At 50.4% G+C, this 19,775-nt stretch overlaps 7 protein-coding genes across 7 annotated transcripts; 2 read left to right on the forward strand and 5 right to left on the reverse strand.

Moving 5' to 3' along the window:
* Nucleotides 1–1,002: 1,002 nt before the first annotated feature.
* On the reverse strand, nucleotides 1,003–2,275 carry VTN00DRAFT_7925 (uncharacterized protein; the record flags this gene model as incomplete). The annotated part of the gene is made up of 2 exons (XM_069434722.1): nucleotides 1,003–2,133; nucleotides 2,183–2,275. 2 exons carry the CDS (start codon nucleotides 2,273–2,275, stop codon nucleotides 1,003–1,005), a joined length of 1,224 nt encoding a protein of 407 aa, XP_069286191.1.
* Nucleotides 2,276–4,783: 2,508 nt separating this feature from the next.
* Nucleotides 4,784–6,543, reverse strand: VTN00DRAFT_7926 (uncharacterized protein; the record flags this gene model as incomplete). Its single annotated transcript, XM_069434723.1, has 2 exons — nucleotides 4,784–6,370; nucleotides 6,487–6,543. 2 exons carry the CDS (start codon nucleotides 6,541–6,543, stop codon nucleotides 4,784–4,786), a joined length of 1,644 nt encoding a protein of 547 aa, XP_069286192.1.
* A 921-nt stretch (nucleotides 6,544–7,464) lies between these two features.
* Nucleotides 7,465–8,265, reverse strand: VTN00DRAFT_7927 (uncharacterized protein; the record flags this gene model as incomplete). The annotated part of the gene is made up of 1 exon (XM_069434724.1): nucleotides 7,465–8,265. One exon carries the CDS (start codon nucleotides 8,263–8,265, stop codon nucleotides 7,465–7,467), a length of 801 nt encoding a protein of 266 aa, XP_069286193.1.
* A 178-nt stretch (nucleotides 8,266–8,443) lies between these two features.
* On the forward strand, nucleotides 8,444–8,801 carry VTN00DRAFT_7928 (uncharacterized protein; the record flags this gene model as incomplete). The annotated part of the gene is made up of 2 exons (XM_069434725.1): nucleotides 8,444–8,452; nucleotides 8,520–8,801. The coding sequence occupies 2 exons, from the start codon at nucleotides 8,444–8,446 to the stop codon at nucleotides 8,799–8,801; spliced, it is 291 nt and encodes a 96-aa protein (XP_069286194.1).
* A 1,736-nt stretch (nucleotides 8,802–10,537) lies between these two features.
* Nucleotides 10,538–11,254, reverse strand: VTN00DRAFT_7929 (uncharacterized protein; the record flags this gene model as incomplete). Its single annotated transcript, XM_069434726.1, has 2 exons — nucleotides 10,538–10,705; nucleotides 11,129–11,254. 2 exons carry the CDS (start codon nucleotides 11,252–11,254, stop codon nucleotides 10,538–10,540), a joined length of 294 nt encoding a protein of 97 aa, XP_069286195.1.
* Nucleotides 11,255–15,007: 3,753 nt separating this feature from the next.
* VTN00DRAFT_7930 (uncharacterized protein) lies at nucleotides 15,008–15,352 on the reverse strand (the record flags this gene model as incomplete). The annotated part of the gene is made up of 1 exon (XM_069434728.1): nucleotides 15,008–15,352. The coding sequence occupies one exon, from the start codon at nucleotides 15,350–15,352 to the stop codon at nucleotides 15,008–15,010; it is 345 nt and encodes a 114-aa protein (XP_069286196.1).
* A 2,092-nt stretch (nucleotides 15,353–17,444) lies between these two features.
* On the forward strand, nucleotides 17,445–19,002 carry VTN00DRAFT_7931 (uncharacterized protein; the record flags this gene model as incomplete). Its single annotated transcript, XM_069434729.1, has 4 exons — nucleotides 17,445–17,522; nucleotides 17,585–17,741; nucleotides 17,801–17,984; nucleotides 18,081–19,002. The coding sequence occupies 4 exons, from the start codon at nucleotides 17,445–17,447 to the stop codon at nucleotides 19,000–19,002; spliced, it is 1,341 nt and encodes a 446-aa protein (XP_069286197.1).
* Between the last annotated feature and the right edge of the window lie 773 nt (nucleotides 19,003–19,775).

Genomic DNA, 19,775 nt, shown 5'->3' on the forward strand with positions numbered 1-19,775 from the left:
ATCAATATAAGGTGGTAATCAATCCCATCTTCTTATCGCTATGCGGTTCATGTTCGATAATACCAACACTTGTTCCACCAATAATAGTAACCACCTACTGCATACTAATCCGTAGACTCCAAAGACCGCAGCATGCATGCTTAGTAATTGAATGGACAAGACGTGCTGCAGTAGTATGTATTTTTCGAGGGCTTGGTTGTGTTATAGTGACCCCTACATCTCTGCAATACGAACTTGACTTTCATAAGTAGGTATTAGACTCACTTAATTGGTCTTTGGTCGATCGATAGAGGCGCTAAGCCAAAGATTGAAGCAGCTCCACATGTCTTTCGTAGGTCATGTACCACTATGTTCAAGTTATACATTGGGAATGTTCAAAACAATGCCGTCTAAGTGGATGGGGTATGATGGTTTCAACCTAACTTAAAACTCCTATGCCGGGACCTCTCGATGCACATTTAAGATAACTCCCAACACCACAAATGGGACATAAAAAGACACGGATGCAGCCAGATAATAAAAGACCATACTGAACAATATGGTATGTTCAGGTGTTGTGGCAATCAACAATGTTGCCACTCCGCAGAAGAGGCGAATCCAAGAGAGATATGTCAGTGACGACTGTCAACTTCTATTGTTCCGTCCACAGATGAGAAAAGCAATTTGCCTCTCTCCATGCATAAAGAGTTGACCCGCAGTAAACACAACATGATCATAGCTTTTAGCAATGCAGGAGATATAGTAGGAAATACGGCAAAGGGACCGGTCACGCCTTGCGTACCTCACGCTTGACCTACAGCCTTTTTTTTCGCATGGTAATTTGTCTTGTCCCTAGTCAGTAGCTGAACTAGTTTCAGGTTGGGCTTGTGGTAGCAAGGCTGCTTGAACTCTCGACCTGATCTGCTTTGCTTCTCCCAGGGCAGTTTCAAAGCGCTCAGCCTCCTCACTTAGCTCTTTCAGAGCTGCCTCCATGTCTTGGCATCTTGCCCTAAGATTCACAACTTACATACGCAACTCATCCAGCGATCTAGACACCAGGACATCATTCATAGTAGGTGACGATGTTTGAGCTAGCGCGGACGAGGCGGCCCCCGAGTGTTCTGACTGCGAAGAACCCTTCATCGCTCGCTGGTGCGGATCAGTAGAAGTGGCACGGCCAGTGGACTCCAGATTCTGGAGTCTTCTGATGAAGCTCTCCGTCTGCTTCTCCCATTCTTCCTTTTCGGCTTTCCATCGTCTCAGATCTTCCGCGCTCTGGGCCTGCAACCGGGCTGACATGGCCACTATCTGCATATATTGAGCACCACTGGCCGCGGACTGTCGGCGTACTTCCTCCTTGCTCTTCACAAGCTCATCAACCTGTGCTTCAAGAGCCTCGACTTGGCTTTGAAGCTTCGTTTTCTCCTCGGTTAACGTTTTGATCTCATCATCTGACACTTTGGTCTTCTTATCGAGCGCCAAGTAGCGGATCTGTTGACAGGAGTAGGCAGCCAGCAGATTGTCGTGTTCTCGTTGTAGCCTTTGGAAAGCCAACGACTTTGTACTAATCTGATGCTGGAGATCTTGTACATGTGACGCGTATGCAGGCGCATTTAAACCAGGTGACATTGCTAGCTGATGCTGTTGGCCAGGCGTAGACTGGAAACTGAGGGAATACGGTGATGGAAGCATTTGAGAGGGCACTTGGCCTTGCAAAGGCGACTGGAGACAGGTTGGGAGCCCTGATGACGGCATGAACCCCCGAGGAGATTGAGGAACAGGCTGAGGATACGCGAGACTGGAGAAAGGAGCATTTGGTCTATTCCCAGAGATTGTAAATGGCTGCTCTACTAGCTGCGTAGCATGATGCATCTGTACACTGAGCTTTCGCTGGAAATCGTTTTTGCCATGCTCCGCGTCCACTGATCGTTTCGTCGGCAGATCTGGAGGAGCAGAGTTTAATACAGTGGACGAGTCTTGCGGCAGGAGAGAGGTGAACGGGGAGACTGTAGACAGAATTGATAGTGGCCCGCGATCAACAGCTAATTCACCAATCAAGGTAGTGCTCCGCTCAACAATAGTTGCTGCCCATACCAATTGCTTTTCCAGATCAGACTGTTCCACGTTGATTGATGTCGCTAGACCGATGTTCCCCTGGATAATGTTAGGTTCAGCATATTATCCAGTAATTGACCCGTCTCACCTCTTTTGCAGGGTGGTTGTACCTCAAAGTGGTCGATGCCAGATGACATTCGCTCTCCAGACTGCGGATCCGCGATATGACATCTTGAATCATGAGCTTGATGAGGGCACACTCTGCACAGTGACTGTTTGCAGCCGGCCGGGAGACCGCACTTCTATTGCTTGAAAAGCTTTCCTGATGCGTATTAGGCTTACTGAGTCTGTCCTGTACAGGTGACGGTCAGTGATACACGGGGCAGTAGAAAACGATAATAAATCCAGAAGTGCTGCACGCCATCATTTTGTTAACGTGATATAGGGAAATTGGCGAGGGCAAGTACCTTGGAAATGGAGATTGAGATGTCGGATTCGGATCCAGAGCCATGACCAAAAGATAATCGCGGCCGCTTCAGGCTGGGTTCGGAAGGAAATGACGCTCCTGCTGCTGAACGCCGGAGCCCATCTGATCCAATAGTAAAAGCTGGCTGAGAACTGATCAAGGATAGAGACGCTGAGCTCTGTTTCAAGACGCAAGATAATGACGGTAATTTTGTGCTGACCGCGGAGGGCTTAACTAAGGTGGATGTTGGAGGTGCAGAGATCCCTGATGCCGGAATGGAGTCAGGCGAACGGCCTGACTGCAGGTAAGCTATGTCATTGACATTCTCATCCCATCCTTTACTCGGGTGTGGACCAGTGTCCATCACGACGAGGCAATCCCGGCTCTTTCACCACCAATCGCCCTGCATGTGCAAACCCACATCCACTGTTCAAGATAGGAGAACACGGGTGAGGAGCGCAGACTTAGCAGGGCAGTATGAGGACTCGTGACCACGCACGGCAGAGAGCGGATTCAGGAGGCGTGGCCAGTGAGGGAGATGAGATTTGATGTAGGCACGAGTCCTGCGATAGATCGACTTAAATCGTCAAAGGAGAAGCGCGGACATCGCATGCAGCCGGGTATATGCTCTCTCCGATAGGTCCACTCTAAACGCGTGACTTCCTGCAATCCATGGAAGGACTAAGATATTTCAGATCCGATTCCAGAGACAAAGCATAGGCAACTAGAATTTACTTGCGAGATGAGCAAGTGATGTGCATAAGCTGCGTCACAAGAAAAGCCCCAGAGCTAGTGAGACTCCAGGTCGCCGGGATCCTAAACAGAGCTGAAGCGGAGAAATAGCCGAAGGCTTCAACAACGCAAGAACTATCTCCAAGAATAAAATGATCAATCGTGTATGTATGGTACAGAGGCGGGGGCCGGATCCTGCTCACAACGCGGAGATGGCGTCCCAACACTCCTAGACAGGCCAGCCAAGACAAGCCCTTTCGGCTTAATCGGAGATGACAGTGCAAAGACAAAATTGGGAGATCACACGAAGGAAAACTGGGATTGAAAGAGTTGTGAATGTGCATCAAAATAGGTAAAAATCCAAACAATGGAGTTTCTGTATCAGTACTTAATACCGATATCGACGTCTAAAAATATATTTCGGCTCGTAAGTTCTCCTGTTAAGCGGCTAGTAGGAAAAATTGGACCTGGAGATAAGGATCTCAGGGAGGAATCGCCGTGGAGAAATGCCAGAAAAAGAATGAAAAGGGCGTGCATTGGGCGCAGCGTAAAGAGAGCGGCCTGATCTGCGGATGTCTTATGGAATCTTTTGGGGTCGAGGTTAGCACCAGGCCGACTGGCCCGGTCTGACTAGATGCTGACACAGGTGGTTCGATGCAGGTGTCCCCAGTCCCTGACCTCACACGACCAAAAAGCAATCCAGTAGTATCACGATAAACCGTTAGCCCCGAAGACTGCGCCAAGTAAGACGGAGTACTCGGATGACAAAGACGCGCTGCAACCTTAACGCCGCCTTGTCCGCAGGGATCCGTTGGCTATTTCCAGTTCCCACGAGGTTTTCCGTGAGGGGTCGCCCACTATTGCTGACTGTTGCTGCAATGGTAATTCTGTCTTTACTCTTTCTTCACACCCTGAGAATGAACATGGCAGGAGTATAATCTCCCAATTCACGGGCGTTGTCTGTTTTGGGTCCTTATTATCAACCTAGCAGAGGAATTATTGCAGCGGCGATATTGACGTACCCTGCATTCAAGCAAAACTGGTCCTACGTTTCAGCAGCAGGGCTATGGTTGAGGTCTTATGACAGGAGCCGCTGTTATAGGCGCTTGGGCCCCGAAGTCTGCAGCCCCTATTTCCTACTATACGTGCACTTTCCGCACGGAAAGACAACCACTCGCAGGGTCTTGAATCCACAAGCTGTCTTGGACTCTTTCTTATCCTCTGGCTGCTTTCGGCTAGTGACGCAAAATTTAATGGCAGCTGGAATCGGTTGGCTCATTGGAACTTCCAGAAAAGAACAATCAGAGGCTGTGCTGATCGAAACACAGCTTGCAGGTAGTAACACAGCAGCTCTTTCCCAGCTGCAGTCATCTAAGAAAAGGTTGATTGTCAAGCCTTTACCAATTCTCTTATTCTCTTGATATCCCGCATGGTGACTCTGGACACTTGCGGTATGAGGAAGAATAGAGGTATTGGCAAACCCGACATAAACAAAAGCATTCATCAAAATCCAAACGACGAGGGGGTATCATTTCCTTTTTCGTTGCTTTTTCAAAATTGCGTCCATATTCCCGTTCTGGACCCATCATTTTTGGTCTGTTCATCATCATCTACTGGCTGCAATCGGTCCGTAACCTGACTGAGCCATGCCCTTTCTGACCCGACGACATCAGCCTCGATGGTCCTCATCACATTCAATTCCTCGATCATCGAGGCCAACAAGGCTCTATGGCCTTCTGCGATCCGTACCAGCGCAGAATTCTCCGGGTATCCTGTGGCGTCTTCTCCAATGATATCCAAGACCTGCAGCTGTCTTAAGCATAATTCGAGCTTCGCGTTCAATAGGTCTATTTCCTGCTTCCAGGAACGGTCGAGAGGATCGATAAAGTCTACTTCTTCGGCTGTCAAGAGGGCCTCTTTTTCAGACTCATGGTTCTTTGGATTTCGCGCTCGCTTGATCTGCTCAACTTTTTGGAACCAGTCCTCGAAAATCTGGACTGCCTTTGTATATCTCCCTCCACGGGAGTCAGTCAGGTCTGCGACCTCCTGAATTACATGTGAGAGCATCTGTATCTGCTCGGTGACGTCCTCGCGGTTGAGACTCTTCTTGATTTTCTCGAACCAGTGACTCAGAGCCTGGCAATTTACCTGGCGCTGGTGATTCCTCTCCTCAGCCACACCTGCACGGTAACTTTCCGCGACCGAGTTATACATCTTCTGTAATTTCTTCTGCGAGGACGCTTTCCACTCTGCGTTTGTCTGCTGAGAAGAAGCATGGAAAAGATGTAACTGTAGTAGCTCTATCTGCAAAGCTGCAACGTCCGGCCGGGACGAGGGTATCAGCGAAGGGTCCAATTCCTCGGATGCGAGAGAAGCCTTAGTTGGAGACGGCGGAGGCTTTGCCGGCTTTTTAGGGCTGAAATGTTGCTGATAAGTTGAGAACTGCGGCCTTGATGGCTTTATTGTTGTCGTCAGAGGGGATGGTGTGGCTTCGGCTTGCTTCGTAGTCCGTTCTATCGTCGTTGCTGTTCCCGTTCCCACTACCTGGCTTCGGGTTCGTATGTGACTTCTAGAACTTATAGACGACACTGAACTGGCGGCAGAAGGTTGCCGTAGAGATGCGGACCTCACCGGTCGGGCTGGAGGGGGCATCTGCGTCTTCTGTTGAGAGCTAGGTGCGGTGGCAGACTTAGGAGTAGGCATTTCTCTCTTTTGCGGTGATCCCGGCGGGTCGATTCGCGATGTGACTCTAGATCCAGGTATGGAGGATTTCGTAGAGATCCGCAGTCCTCCAGACTGATCCGAGTTCTGGGTCCGTATCCGGGGCGCAGAGTCATCCTGCTGTTGTTGCTTTGCCTGTCCCGTCTCTCGCAGTCGATTCTCCTGCTGACGGAGCTGTCCATCTTCTCGTCGTGGAAGACTCTTCTGTGGTAGTAGGGTCTTCCTCTGGGAACTGTTATCTTTATTCGTAAACCCAGGAGTCGGGATCGACGACGAATTCTCCGTAGGCGACGTTCTCCGTAATGTCCGGCCCTTCTCAGCTGCAGATCCACCCGATGAAGTACTCGTGGAGCTGGATCTCGATGCCGCCGTTGTTGGGGTCTGTTTGGTCGAGGCTGATCGTTCAAGACTGGAGCTCTATACAGAAAACCACAATGTAAGAACGGGAACCTCGAACTAGGCGACGAGCGCACACATCACTCGGAGGAATTGGAAGCTTGCCAGCGGCTCTTGCATGATGACTGCTCACTGACCTTTTTATGACCCAATTGCGGTTCCCGCAGCGAAAGCGAGCGCGTGGGAATCGGCATCTTTGATAGTGGCTAAATGGTGCATGGATATATCTGACAAGATTAAATCATTAGGCTGTTCAAGAGGGTGGAGTGTTGGCCGATTGGGGTGAGAAGTGAGGTTCTGGGTGTGACGATGTCACAGCTGTAAACATGCTTGGCGTCGGGAGGTGTAAGTGGAGCTCGAGCTCCAGTTGAGGCTGGAAGGGTCCAACCGTCCAACCGATGTGTCGTCAGCAACCACAGAATATGTACTTGGCTGTCTCCAGGTCCCTTGGACCATCTCAACCGACCGGGGAATAGTCGACAAAATATTTGTTCTAACGAGTCTGAGATCCAACAGGGTAAGAAGAAAATGTGAGAAGATCCCACTACATCGCGAAAGTCTTAAGGGACAGGAGACTGTGGAGCAATGGGAGCTATCCCTCGCTCGGATCAATTCGAAATGATCTACTGCGATAACCTAAGTTTCAACCCGTGTTTTGAGTGGTATGTAGGAACCCCAGACACAGTAGTCTTTTTCAAAGATAACCTTTTCGGAGTTCCATGCCGACTGACTTTCCAGGATGGGCTACTCTAAAGCTTAAGATGGACTCGGATAATCTCGAGAGGAATGGTTTGTTTTTCATTCCTTTCGCGTGCATTTGTAGCCTTCTTGATGAACATCTTATTGCCCTCTAGAGATATCAAAGTAGGAGAGATGCCTGAGCGCATTGGGAAGAGCACAACCAGGCGAATCGACCATCGGCATAAAGACAGCGGAAGACTGATGTTTCCAGAAGAGATGATAATAACATGGAAACGCTTCCTTCATTCTTCTCCTCGGCCGGATAGCTCAGAAACGAAGGCAAGGTTCCTAGCGGAAAATCTCACATATCATGTTCAGACCGTCCTCCCAATTTCCTGTCGGAGCGCATGCCACTGATCTTGCCCACAACCCAATCACAAACTTCCTCGTCTTGGGTACGAAACACCATCCACAGCCGGACGATCCGTAAACCAACTCACCTTGTCTCCACCTCCAACATTGACCAGACCAGATGGTAGGTGCCTGCCCTCTTCAGAGTCGAATATCCTCTTCAGAACGTCCTTCTTGCCCGATCCGGTGGCCACGAACGAGATGTTCAGGGCGTGCGTCACCACAGGCAAGGTAAGTGTGATACGCTTTGGTGGCGGCTTTGGTGAGTCTGAGACTGCTGCCACCCACGAGGCGTTCTCACGAAGTAATTCGTGGTCAGGGAACAGACTGCATGTGTGTCCGTCCGGCCCACACCCCAGCATTATAAGGTCGAAAACAGGCAGCTTGACGCTGTCCTTGGCTGCAAATGAACGCATTAACTCCTCCTGGTACAGGTCCGCAAGCTCCTGAGGGTCGTCGTCGTTGGCGTGGTTGGGGTCGATAGTGTGCACCTTAGGCTTCCCCTGGTCGGCAGGGATCTTGTCGAGCAGTTCGTCCTTCAATAGCTTGTAGTTGCTGTCCGGGTGGTCGAGCGGTACAGCGCGCTCATCTGCAAAGAAGACATCCCACTTGGGGAACTGAACAGTGTCTTCTGGAGTGCCATTGCTCGGCGCAAGGAGTGCCTTTGCCAGGGTGTTCGGCAGAGAGCCGCCGGAGACGGCGACCCGGAACGAATCATGGCGGTTGATCGCGGCATTCTGGCAGTGTATAACATACTTCCTAAGCTGTTTTGCCAGAGCATCGACGTCCGGGAAGCTATAGAGATTCGGAGTCGTTCCCGCCATCGTGGGGGTTTGAAGATGTGCGGTGTGATGTGTGCGTTTGGCGGGGTAGCGGGGTAGAGACGGCGATGGGAGGGATGGCAGAGGGGACGACCTCGAGGATTTTCGATGGCGAGCCGAAAACGGTCGAGCGGTTCACGCTGGAGTGGACGGCAGCTTCAGGTCACCGCTGCTTCCAATGATGGGCGATGTGCGACGATGGGGAAAAGGACCGATATGTCGAAGATAAGGTGAAGAAGACCTGACGTTACTGCCAGAAGTTCGTGGAAAGAGCCTGGTGGGACCATGGCCCCTGGGATTCACCGTTCGACATGGCCATTACCCCATTGTCCGTCACCTGGAACCAGCTCGTCCCTGTGACGTCGGTCCTCTTTCTCGACCACGAAACTCGCAGCTACAGACTACGCAATATCCAGCACGAGCATCCCTTTCAGTTCTTTTCTCACAGTCGAGAGCCACGAGGGTTCGATGTCTACCGTGATCTCGGGGAGCGACCGATCCCGCTAGGTTGGGTACTGTCTACGATCCGAGCGGTCTGATGTGATGTGGCTTGCTTTGTCGCTCTGTCGTAACCGACACCTTGGACACCTTCCCCGCAGGCATCAACAATGCTCCAAGCTTTTTCCGAGATGTGCTCTGCTGTAGTCTCCACTGGCAAATCGGACACTGAGGAGGGATCTGATAGGATGTGCCATACACGGCCCATACCGAGGGAGATGGGAAGTTGGGAGCGACCTTTTACAGCGGTGTAGACTGCCCCTCATGGGTTGTCCACCGCGCTTGGAGACGTCCGTTGCTACGTTGTATAGCCAAGACCTCTTTGTGCGTACGGGATTCACCAATACCATAACAATATAATGCTTTGTTGTCACTGCACCTGATGGTTTCACTGCATTCCCCATACTGCAGACATACTGCAGAGGTCATGATTTTTGACATCTGCGGTCACGGAGAGGGGTGTCAACTTGGCCGTGCAGACAGATTGTTCACGGTCGTTGCCGAGGAGAAGCCCAACCCCATTGGTGGGCCTGGAGGGATTGGCGGCGGACTGATAACGGCGTTGTATGCTCCGTCCACTATGCATAAAGCCCGTTCACGAATTGCAACGGTTGCTGGCACCTGGATCGAGAGCAAGTATGGAGTCCTCGAGGGGCCTTAGGTAACGTCATTGTCTAAAGGTCGGCCGGGTGTTATGCATTGGCGGCTTGGTCAACTCCACGCCCGACCAAGCCGCACACTGGACGGACGATTGGTGGGAGACTAAGGCCATCTGGAGATGCTAGGAAGCACCGGCTGCTGATTGGGAAGAAATAGTCGGAAGGATCGCAGGGATCGCTACACCACCACGAGGGGATGAACAAATAGCTGTGACCGTGGAGGACACGTTATATTGACATAGCCAGGCACCAAGCCTTCGTGGCCAATCCCGCAGCACAGGTAATCGTTATATCAACATATCGGCAGAGCACCGAATGGCATCCAGAAACCACACTTCTGCAGAGGCAATGGGCGCTCCATACATTTCAGGATGAAGAGAAAAACGTCAAGGACAGAGCGGGTTGCGGACCATCTCCATCTCTCGGCGCCCATTTCCATCAACGAGATGGACACACAACAGATACGGGGCTAAAACGGCACGCACCGCAGGCCAGTAAATAGTTGGGCGCATATCAGGCGCGTCTTCGGCTAAGGCTGTGCTCAAGCCTCAAGTAAGCCCGTGGAAGATTTTCCGTGGGACGGCGCACCTGGGATCTTCTCCGTACTAATACTGCGCAAAAGACCAGAGCGGACGCCAAGCTCTGCAGATCCACCGCGCCGGTTCTGCTGTTCGTGCTGGTGAAGTCACCATCTAGGGATGGCATCCTCAACAGTCGAGACGATCAGAGGATGAAACAGATGGGCATGCAAATCGGCCACGAGGCACGTCGATTCCACAAAGTCGAAACATTCCCAAGAGAACATTCCTCATCAAGAGATCCCGGGTGTTGTTGCGAGACCAATCATTGCAGGAATTATTATTGCTGCCCCCGTACTCGCACACGGGCGAGGGTGTCTGCCACAACTGGTGGGGAACAAACAGCACAGCCGCTTGGACAGTAAACGATGTCTCCGTAACGACGGCTCAGCCCAGCGCTCAGATCCTTCTGAGATGAGTAAGACCAGCAGCAGTCCGTATGCAGTAAGTCGAGGACTCTCCATGAGTTTTCGGGGTCATGGCGCCAGGCCAACAACACGCGGGCCGTCCACTAAAGGCCGTCGTAGCGGCCACTTGCTATCAGCGAATGGAAGACGACGGCCAGCGTTCCTGAGACGAGACGAACAGGTTGTCCGGCGAGGATGATCCTCTGGCACGAGCTGCGCTGCTGCAGAGCGTCTGCTGGATGACGACACGACCGGCGGTTAGTGATGCGACGGCCGGGTTGGCGCATATCGTGGCATCGCCCTGCAAGGAGTCCAGCAAGCAGCAGGCTGGTCAGGAGGACGTCGTGGTCGGAAAAGGGCGGCGGTGGAAAAGGGCCCGCAAGTAAATCGTGATCTCGGATGGCATATCCATGGTTTCGCCCCGGTGTCTGTTCCTAAGCCTTAAACGCCTGCCTCCCAGTTATCTGTCCGGCACATCCGCCAGCGAGCTTTTTGCCCCGTCCGAAACGGAAGCTGAGTGGATCACTTTCGCTCTCGTATAGCAAATAAATATCTCGACACCTTTAACCACCACGCCCGACCGCCCCTCTCGGGTTCGACTTTTTCACCATCACATTCCCCTGCGAAACGAACACCGTCCGCATCTCCAGTCGATTCCCACCATGAGCTCGCCGTCCGTTCAGATCCAACAGCCCCAGTCCTCTGGCGGCTCCAACGGCATTACCCCTCGCTCGTCCTCCGATTCCACAGCCACCACGGCCACCTTCGACATCGTCCGCTGCTCCAGATGCCAACGATCTCTCAGTCTCGAAAACGCCTCCTCGTCTCCCGGTGTCGTACGCTTTGGCATGAATTCCTACTACTGCAGCCGCTGTGCCTCCATGGTCGGGTTTAACCGCTGAGGGCGGTACATGGGGGCATTTTGAGATTTTCACACACAAACACACATCATCATCCATACCATACATATGGAGAACCAGCGAAAAATCGACTAAGCTGTTCTCCAGCGCTCGTTTCGACTCGTCTTGACGACCAAAAATGTGAAATCGACCAAAAAAGTTTTTTTTTGGTATTCCACAAATAAACATCGCGCGGAGATGGAAACGCTCGTTCTGGATCGGGTTTGCAGGAGAAACGAGAGAAATTTGCGTGGCGCCACGAACACACAAGCGACGAAGGAGAAACGAGACAAGAAAAAAAATTGCGACCTTTTCTCTCTTTCTCCTCCCAACGCAAACTCCTTCTCCTCTTTGATGATGAGCTCTGGACTTTTTTACTCGTGACGTGGAATTTATTATCCTCGGATAGTTGGTTCCCCGACGACAAAAAAAGTTCAACCACGGAGACAAAACAGCAGGACAACAAACATTTTTTTTCTACAAAAGAAAGTCCAGATTATCAACAACCGTCGCTCTATATCACCTACCTACCTACCTACCTCTCTAAAAAGGAATGTCGCTATCTACCGCGCAGCGCGCTTCAAAGATGTATCTTACCGAAACTTTCGCTCAACATCGAATTTCCCCGTTGGTGGAGATACGCAGATTACTTGTGGTTCAGTCCGGTGCTTGAGCAGCGCTCTAGCGGGAAATTTTGTGAAGGATCTGTGATGATGGTTTTCGATCGATCGGGAAGGAATTTGCAAATGGAACAGACTCGAGGGAACTGTTTTTTTTTTTGAGGAACCTGGTACTTGCATCTTTTTGCTTTATCTCGGCGTTACATGCATGCATTTGTGAAATGGATGGTCATCGATTTCGATTTTCTTTGTTTCCTATCTTTTTTTTTCTTTTAGAGAGCCTATCACAAACGCCTTGAGGGCGGCACGATTCGCTCAATTTGGTTGCTCTTTATTTTCCGCCCATTTTGTCTTGATTTCCTTTTTTTTATTGTTTCCTTATCTACCGCCGCCCCCTCAATACCCCAAGATCCGGAGGCAATACCATTTCTAGAGATACCCCCGCATTTATACTTTGGAAAGTGCTGCACGGACGGCGTTATCTCAGTACCTCACTTTCTCCTCATTTCCGTCGCTCGAGTCTCTTTCTTTGTGGCTTATGAAGCACTGTTCATCTAGAACGATATATGTATATCCTTCCCGGCGTGTAGACTCGAAACCTACTCAACAAGCAGTGTTTTCGTGCCTGCCTTGCCGAATATGACATGATATGATGGTTTATGGATATATTTCCGATTTCGTGTTTCTTTTGCCGTAGTCGAATATTCAAAATCCTACGTAAAAATTGTATCTTATCGTATCATGCGCACTTAATGCTGCTTTTACTGCAATTCCTGATTCTCACATCAGAACTTACTCAAAAAGGGTGTGTATACCAAGACCTACTATATAAATAGATGAATATCTCCGAACACCTGCACGTGTTTTGCCCGGTTTTTCTTATTCGCCTGCACCCCGGATTGCCTACCTTAGGTAGGTAGCTTGCAACAAGCGCCTTTTTTCCCTTACCTCTTACCCATAGCCATGGCCGTGGGACGCGCTAGAGAGAAGGATTTGCCGCGATGATTCAAAAAAATTTTTTTCGGGACGGGCCATGCTCATGTACGACGGCACGCACGGCAGCGACGGCACGGTACCGATCCGATCAGCACATGTCGGTTAGCGAAGTAACCTCAGATCCTGCAAGGCAGCACTCTGGCTGGTTCCATCTTTCTCCTCGTATTCATTCCGTTTCTTTTTCCTTTCCTTTCTGTTCCGGAGCGGGGAGGGACATGGGAGGGGCTGCGGGTACGCGCTGAAACTGTGAAGGATCGATCCGATCTGTGTGTGCTTGGGAACCTGAAACTGAATATCGGCGGAATGTGGCATAACGTGAATTTCGGAGCCGAATTCCGCGCTGTTTTGCCTGCATTTGCTAGATAAGGAAGTACCTTGGTAGTGGTAATGTCCAAGGAACGGAGTGGCGATATGGATCCATGGATCGACTCGACGCGGGGCTGAGTGCGGATGCGATTTCCGAGTCTCTCGAGGCGGCGGTCCCGACTATACAATTACCCAGTTGGGTATTGTGTGTATATGTCTCCTACCTAGGTACGAACCTTTGTAAACCTGCCTGGCATGGGCCTTGCTGTTGTCCTGCGACGGCTTTGTGGATTATTAGCTGAAGTTTTGCCATGCGTACATTTCTTCAGGGTTTCGAGACCGTTTCCGAGTAAGGACGGCAAGTGTTCAATAGATACCTTCGCGCAGGACTGCGTAGGTGGCCTTAGTCTGGACAGACTAGTGAGTTGGCGGTCAGCAGAGTCAGCGCTCATGTGCATGTGAACTTCAGAAGCCACATCATATGGTTGCGAATCCTGCACACGGTGATTGAAATGCCAGCATAGCCACGCATATTTGTTGGTCAGTAACATGGATAGCTGCAATCACGGCAATAGTAACTGGTCCGTAGACTATTAGCTGATGTTCTCGAAAGCTCTGCAACTGTTCCAACGTCTTTCTGCTCTTCGAGGGCTATTGTTTTGTGGCGGATTCATTAGTGGTTGCCTTTAGGTGGAATCTTCGGTGCTGTCATTTTAGGTCCGAAGGCAAACAAACGGTTTCTTGCCATCAGGCTTTGACAGGAAACGGGGCAGCTCGTTTCCTAGGAAATAGGTATTTGGGAGACAAAGGAGAGAATAGGAGTGGAATCGAGAAGGCGCTCTCCATACGTTAGGAAGAGATGGAACCCGTTAGTAAGCATCTGTTGGGAGATACGTCAGAAACAGCGGTACAGGACATATGTGCTCGGTACGCAGTACCCCATAGTACGTTTTCACCGTGACAGGCTGACACATGTCTCCCAAGACTAGTGGGAGGACGAGTCGATAGAAGGCTTCTAGAAAACAAAGGTATTGGAGGGGACTCACCGGGCGCTATATATGATTGGTCGCCTTGACGGTGAACGGAAAAGCACTGGACGGATGTTGGACAGTGAGCCCCGAAACAATCGAGGAGATGTAGATATTTGCGCCTAACTTAGCATCAAAGACAGAATAACGTGCACGAGCAATGGGGTAGACGCATGTGAGAGCACTCCGAAAGTCCTAAGGAGCCCTAATTCAGTGATACCGCTTCCCCTTCTTGACCGCGCTATGGTTGGTGCTAACTGTCATTTGTGCTACAAAGGACTCGACCTCTCGAGAGCAAATCTGGGGTATGGTCGCAGGGACCGGATTCTGTGTAAGACAGACGGCATGCTCGTCATACAGAAACCATTGATAACCCCCTTTGCATGAATCGAACTGCAGCACCAGTCATGGCAGTACGCGATTGACGGTTAAGCGAGGGTCCCAACACTGACAAGAGAGATGGTTGTTACTCACGCGTGAGACATGGATCTAGCATTGGATAATTGAGTCGACCATGCATCTCCTTTCCTTTCCTTTCCTTTCCGCTGCTTCTATCTTTCCGCATTTTCTTCCTTAGGCACCAGCAAGACGGTTTGATTCCAAAGGGTAAAACCGAGTATACAGTAGGCATCCTCCGCCATAATTATATGGACACACATGAGATTGCCGGAATCTTGCTCAGTGGGCGCTCAAACATCGATCGTCCTCGATCAGCCCAGGGGCGCAAAGCGACGACTGCGGCACGGGAAGTTTCCTATTGACGGACGGCGTGTTTAGCCTCACCGAAGAAATCCGCGATCAGCACTTTCCCGACGACCTGGTTCCATCTGTCAGATCGTCGTGCACACAATAATGCCTTGCGGCCCCAGACGTCCAGAGGGTTCATGTACTGTACCCGGAGCGGCGACGCACAGGAGCACGAGGCGTCTGGTCGAGGTCTGCGATGCGTGTACTTACCGCAGGACAGAGGCAAGGCAAAAATATCATGAGTTCCCCATGGCGTAAAGGAGAGCTTCTCTAGCAAGACGACGTCTCGATACGAGTCTTTGTTGCGCAAGCAGCAAGCCACCATCCCCGGGTCGAACGCAACGCGGATCATGAAGCCAAGGATTCAAACCGTGACCGAAGCAGGGATCTCTCAACTGCCGGATGGCCCGCCCAATTCCTAATCATCGTGGCAACCTCGTTCAAGCCGACTCCGAAGGTCCGCTCAGCTGAGCATTTGCAGCTCTGAAACTCACGGTCCGTACCTATTCTTCACGTCTGAGGCCAAGCTCACCGTCTGATCTGGCCATGTCATATTCCCCTTTCCTCTTTCCCCCTTGAGCCCGGACACCATCCATCGTCAGATAGTACGGAAATGCAACCGGATTTTCTGCAGTACCACCATGGCCTGACAGAAGCTTGTTCCCTGCTACTATACTATTAGTTTGGCCACCTCTTTGTTCGCCATGAGCGTTCCCACCGTTCGCCGGGTGCGGCAATACGCGCTTCTCGGGATCTGATACCTCACACGCACTACTCTGATCCTAGCATCAGTGCTCTTCGGGTACCAGGTCGTCCCTTGGAGATCGCCCTGCTGATCCAAGATCGGACTGATCTGCCGGTGCAGAACACAGATTAGTTGGGCGCTATCATTCGAGTCTTCAAGCAAAGAAGAGGGGCTGCTCCCGGTGAATTGTCATTCTCGAAGCCACCGCCCTGTCAGAGCCTGCTCTAGCCGTGTGCCCTCGACCATGCTGCCTACGACTCTCTTCTGATAATGAGCATGGCTGGCCCTTCCTTTCCTGTGTCCGGTTTCGAAGAGGCAAACCCCATGGGAAAAAAAAAACAAAGCAGCAGCCTTCTGACCGCTCACATTGCATATACGGATATCGCTGAATTCATCCAAAGTCTAGCCATATTTGATCATTTAGGGACTAACAGTACACGTCCGTCCCTCCAGTCCCGTATAATATTGCCCGTTTATGAAAGGCGCGAGTAGTACGGATGGTAACAGGATGGAGCCTGGCCCATCTGCTCTAGATGGTTCCTTATTTCTCTATTCTTGTTCAGCTGTGACTTTCGAATCCAGGGCGATTTGGCAGGTGTAACGCAGTGAACGCCAAGGTGTTCTCCCTCTACTGCTTGTGTGCACTCTCTGCTAGGTACTTCTGGCGGTGGCTCAGTATACTTTACGCTATAGGAAGGCTTTGCGCTGGGCAAGCGTACGTCTGGAGGAAGAAGAATATGGGGGAATCTTTTGAAAACTGATAATTGCTACAGACAAACTATTGCGTGCTCTGTGGCCTTGGGACCCTTACCAGACGGTATTCTGTCACTCAAAGGGGAGTAAACCAAAATATGACCTAGCACGGGGCTTGGGCACTTTTCGGACAGAAAAGAGATAGGAGAATATTCCACTCATTCCAGTTACGCTACCAGCCTCGTGATATCATTCGTCGGGGAGACTTTTGTGGCTTCCCTTCGCCCATCTTTGCGGCGCGTCCTCCAGCCTCTACCTTATGCAGATTTTAGAGGCACAGTACGGTACAGGCCACTGCTCAATTGTGGGACCGGGAGACGCATGTCATAATTGAATATTAGTGTTCTTTTCCCTTTTCCCCTTTGTATGCCATTTAAAAAGGGTAGGGCTGCAGTGAAGAAAGGCCACCCTCACGATCACTACTCAAGTTAAGAGGGCCTATTGCCACCCCCGCACCTCTATCTGTCTTTGCTTTCAACTGCTGAGACAGAAAGCTCCTCTCTAATTTGCTAACTAATGGTGTGAACCTTTCATTTGTCGAATAACAGAGTTCGCTGGACACAAACCCTCGACCATTGTGAGTTCTCACCGCAGCACAGCCCTTAAGGCGTATACCTCGTGGGAAACGAGCAACTATCCTGTACCTTACGCAGATATAGCAGGCTAACCTTTTAGTTTACAGCCGAGGCTTGTGCCCTGTCTCATGGTCTTGGGCAACAACGCAAATATTGGACCTTGAAGCTGTCTCGGCGGTAACTCATCACTTGGCCTTCTGCTGAGTTTCGCGTCCGTGGAAAGAACTGCTCATCTGAAGAGCTCTTCCTTGGCCTTGTGAAAGGATAAACATAGATTACCTCTTCCTGGACTCCGTTTGTGCACTTACACACCGTGCGTACCTGTTACCAGTATCCACCTGTTGACAAAGGCCTACCTATCTATCATCAACATGACCTCGTCCCCACGAGAAAAGAGCCGTCAAGGATCTCGAGGATCTGAGGAAGAATTCGTGTTATTTATACAAGGGGTAAGCATTGCGCCACACAAATCTGCCTTTTCCGGCTCGTAGTTCTCACCAACGATATATAGATCCCGGCTCACTGCCGCTGGCAGGAGCTGAAGGACCTCGTCCGTCAGACTGCCTTACATATCCGACAAGCTGTGGTGTACGATGATCAGAACGGCTTCCCTACCGGGCTGGGCCAGATAATCGTGAAAAATGAAGAGGAAGCCTGGCGTACCTTTCGTCCGTAGCCTCCCTGTGGAATAAGTATATGACAATAATGCTAACATTGTCTTTCTCAGAGAGACTCTCAGCCAACGGCTGGGAAGGACACAGTTTAACTGTTACTCTGTCCCGCACAAGCTCCCCTACACGACCGATTGCTGGCCCTACCAAAAGTCCTTCTTGCGTGGCCACCTCTCCATATGCTGCACCAGGGTATACGACTCCTCCGGGGGTTGCTCCAACAGCTTCTTTATCTCCAGAGTAAGTAGCATTTGGAACATACTCGCCTCCGAAAAAAAAGGATATGGGAAAATACCTATCCTTGGAGCCGGACGAGAGCTGACAAAGAGTGCCCAGAAGACCGGTAATACACAAATCAACAACCACCGCCTATCAATCGACGGAATACTTCCCAGTGATGAATCCTATGGGAATGGCACTTCAGCATCTGGTGCCGATTACCTCCGACTCCATGTCACATCCTGTCCCTGTGATCGTGACCGGCAAAGGGCCCGTCTCCATGCCGCAGCCGTCTCCTGTACTCTCCCCAGGCTTTGATCCTACAGCCTATGGAGTCTACCCCTTCCCGACCTCCCCAGTGCAGCCTCTATCCGACGTACGGACCAACGGCATTCCAACAGTCGCGAGGACAAGCTACAGTCATCAACATTACAACTATACCGCTCAGCGCCATAACAGCGCAGACGCAGCTGCGGACTCAAGTTATTCCTCACCAACCAACCAGATCTCATTCTCGAAGAGCATCGTGATCCAAAACCTCATCTCAGATGCAACCGTGCAGAACCTTAAAGACCACCTTCGAGCCGCAGGGGCAGTCGAGCAGTGTGAGATCCCGGAGGACCGCAAAACAGGGCGTCGCAAAGGCTACGCGACAGTGAGCTTCCGGACTACGGAGGAAGCGAAGCGGGCGGTGGCCCTATTCGACAATTCTGTCTTGAAGGGTGTCAGGATCAGGATGCGGTTCGACACGGACAGTAATGGCGCCGGTGAGGTAAACGGCGGTGGTGATACGAGGAGAAGAAGGAGTGAAGCAGTAGAGCGGCGTACTAGTGCTACTAGTACTACTACTGGTGCTGGGAGTAATAGCAAATCGGGCTCAGGAGGGAAGAGCGAAGACAAAGGCCAGAGTGAAGATTCGGCTGCAAAGAAGTTGGACAAGCGTGAGCCTTTCGTCGTCAATGGGTCAAGCGTCGGAAAGAAGGCCACCAAGGTGACGGTGAAGAAGACGGAGACAGTCGAGTATGACGGTGAGTACTAGTTGGTTCTGTTACCTATCTCGCTATTACCCACTTAGGTAATATTAATCTGATCTGTTTAAGCAGAACTTGCCAGTTTGTCGATGACGACCAGTAACTTACAGATAACGTGATCTCAAAAGAAAAAAAAGAAAAAAAAATAAGAAAAAAGAAAAAAAAAGAAAAAAAGAAAAAAAAAAGAAAAAAAAAGAAAAAAAAAGAAAAAAAAAGAAAAAAAAAGAAAAAAAAAAGAAAAATAATCGAAGATCTGAACATGATCTCGTTCCAATTTTCTTCTTGTTTTCTACCTTTTCTCACTCAACACACTGCTATCGATCAGAGTGAGCGAGCGTGACTGGGCTCCATACGATTTTTGCTTTCTTCTATTACTCGTCCAGATTGGATGTTGCTGTCCCTTCATTCCATTCAAGTTTTCTATTGATCACTCCGCATCCGCTATTGCTCCTGCTACTATTCATGGTGAAAGCGTTCCAACAACCCGTGTTATGACCCATTCATCCATCCATGAGCAGTTAGTTCAAAGCCTATTTAGTTTGCCTCTTCCTGAGCGTTGCCATTATCATTTTACCTATCTACATATCCAGTTCTATTCTATTCTACTTTTCTATTTCACTTTTGCCATTCACCAGTTACCTACCTGGTACTCTCTCGTCCTCTTCTCCTTGCTTGTCAAAAGATGTGCTTCTTTCTTTAAGTACTTATTTACTTGCCCAACTTAGCCTTAATGCCCCTCCCTGCTGACACGTACCATCCCGTTTTTCCTCAAGTGTCTGAT

The sequence above is a fragment of the Thermoascus crustaceus genome, assembly GCF_041956765.1.
Source record: "Thermoascus crustaceus strain CBS 181.67 unplaced genomic scaffold VTN00scaffold_5, whole genome shotgun sequence".
NCBI classification, from domain to species: domain Eukaryota; kingdom Fungi; phylum Ascomycota; class Eurotiomycetes; order Eurotiales; family Thermoascaceae; genus Thermoascus; species Thermoascus crustaceus.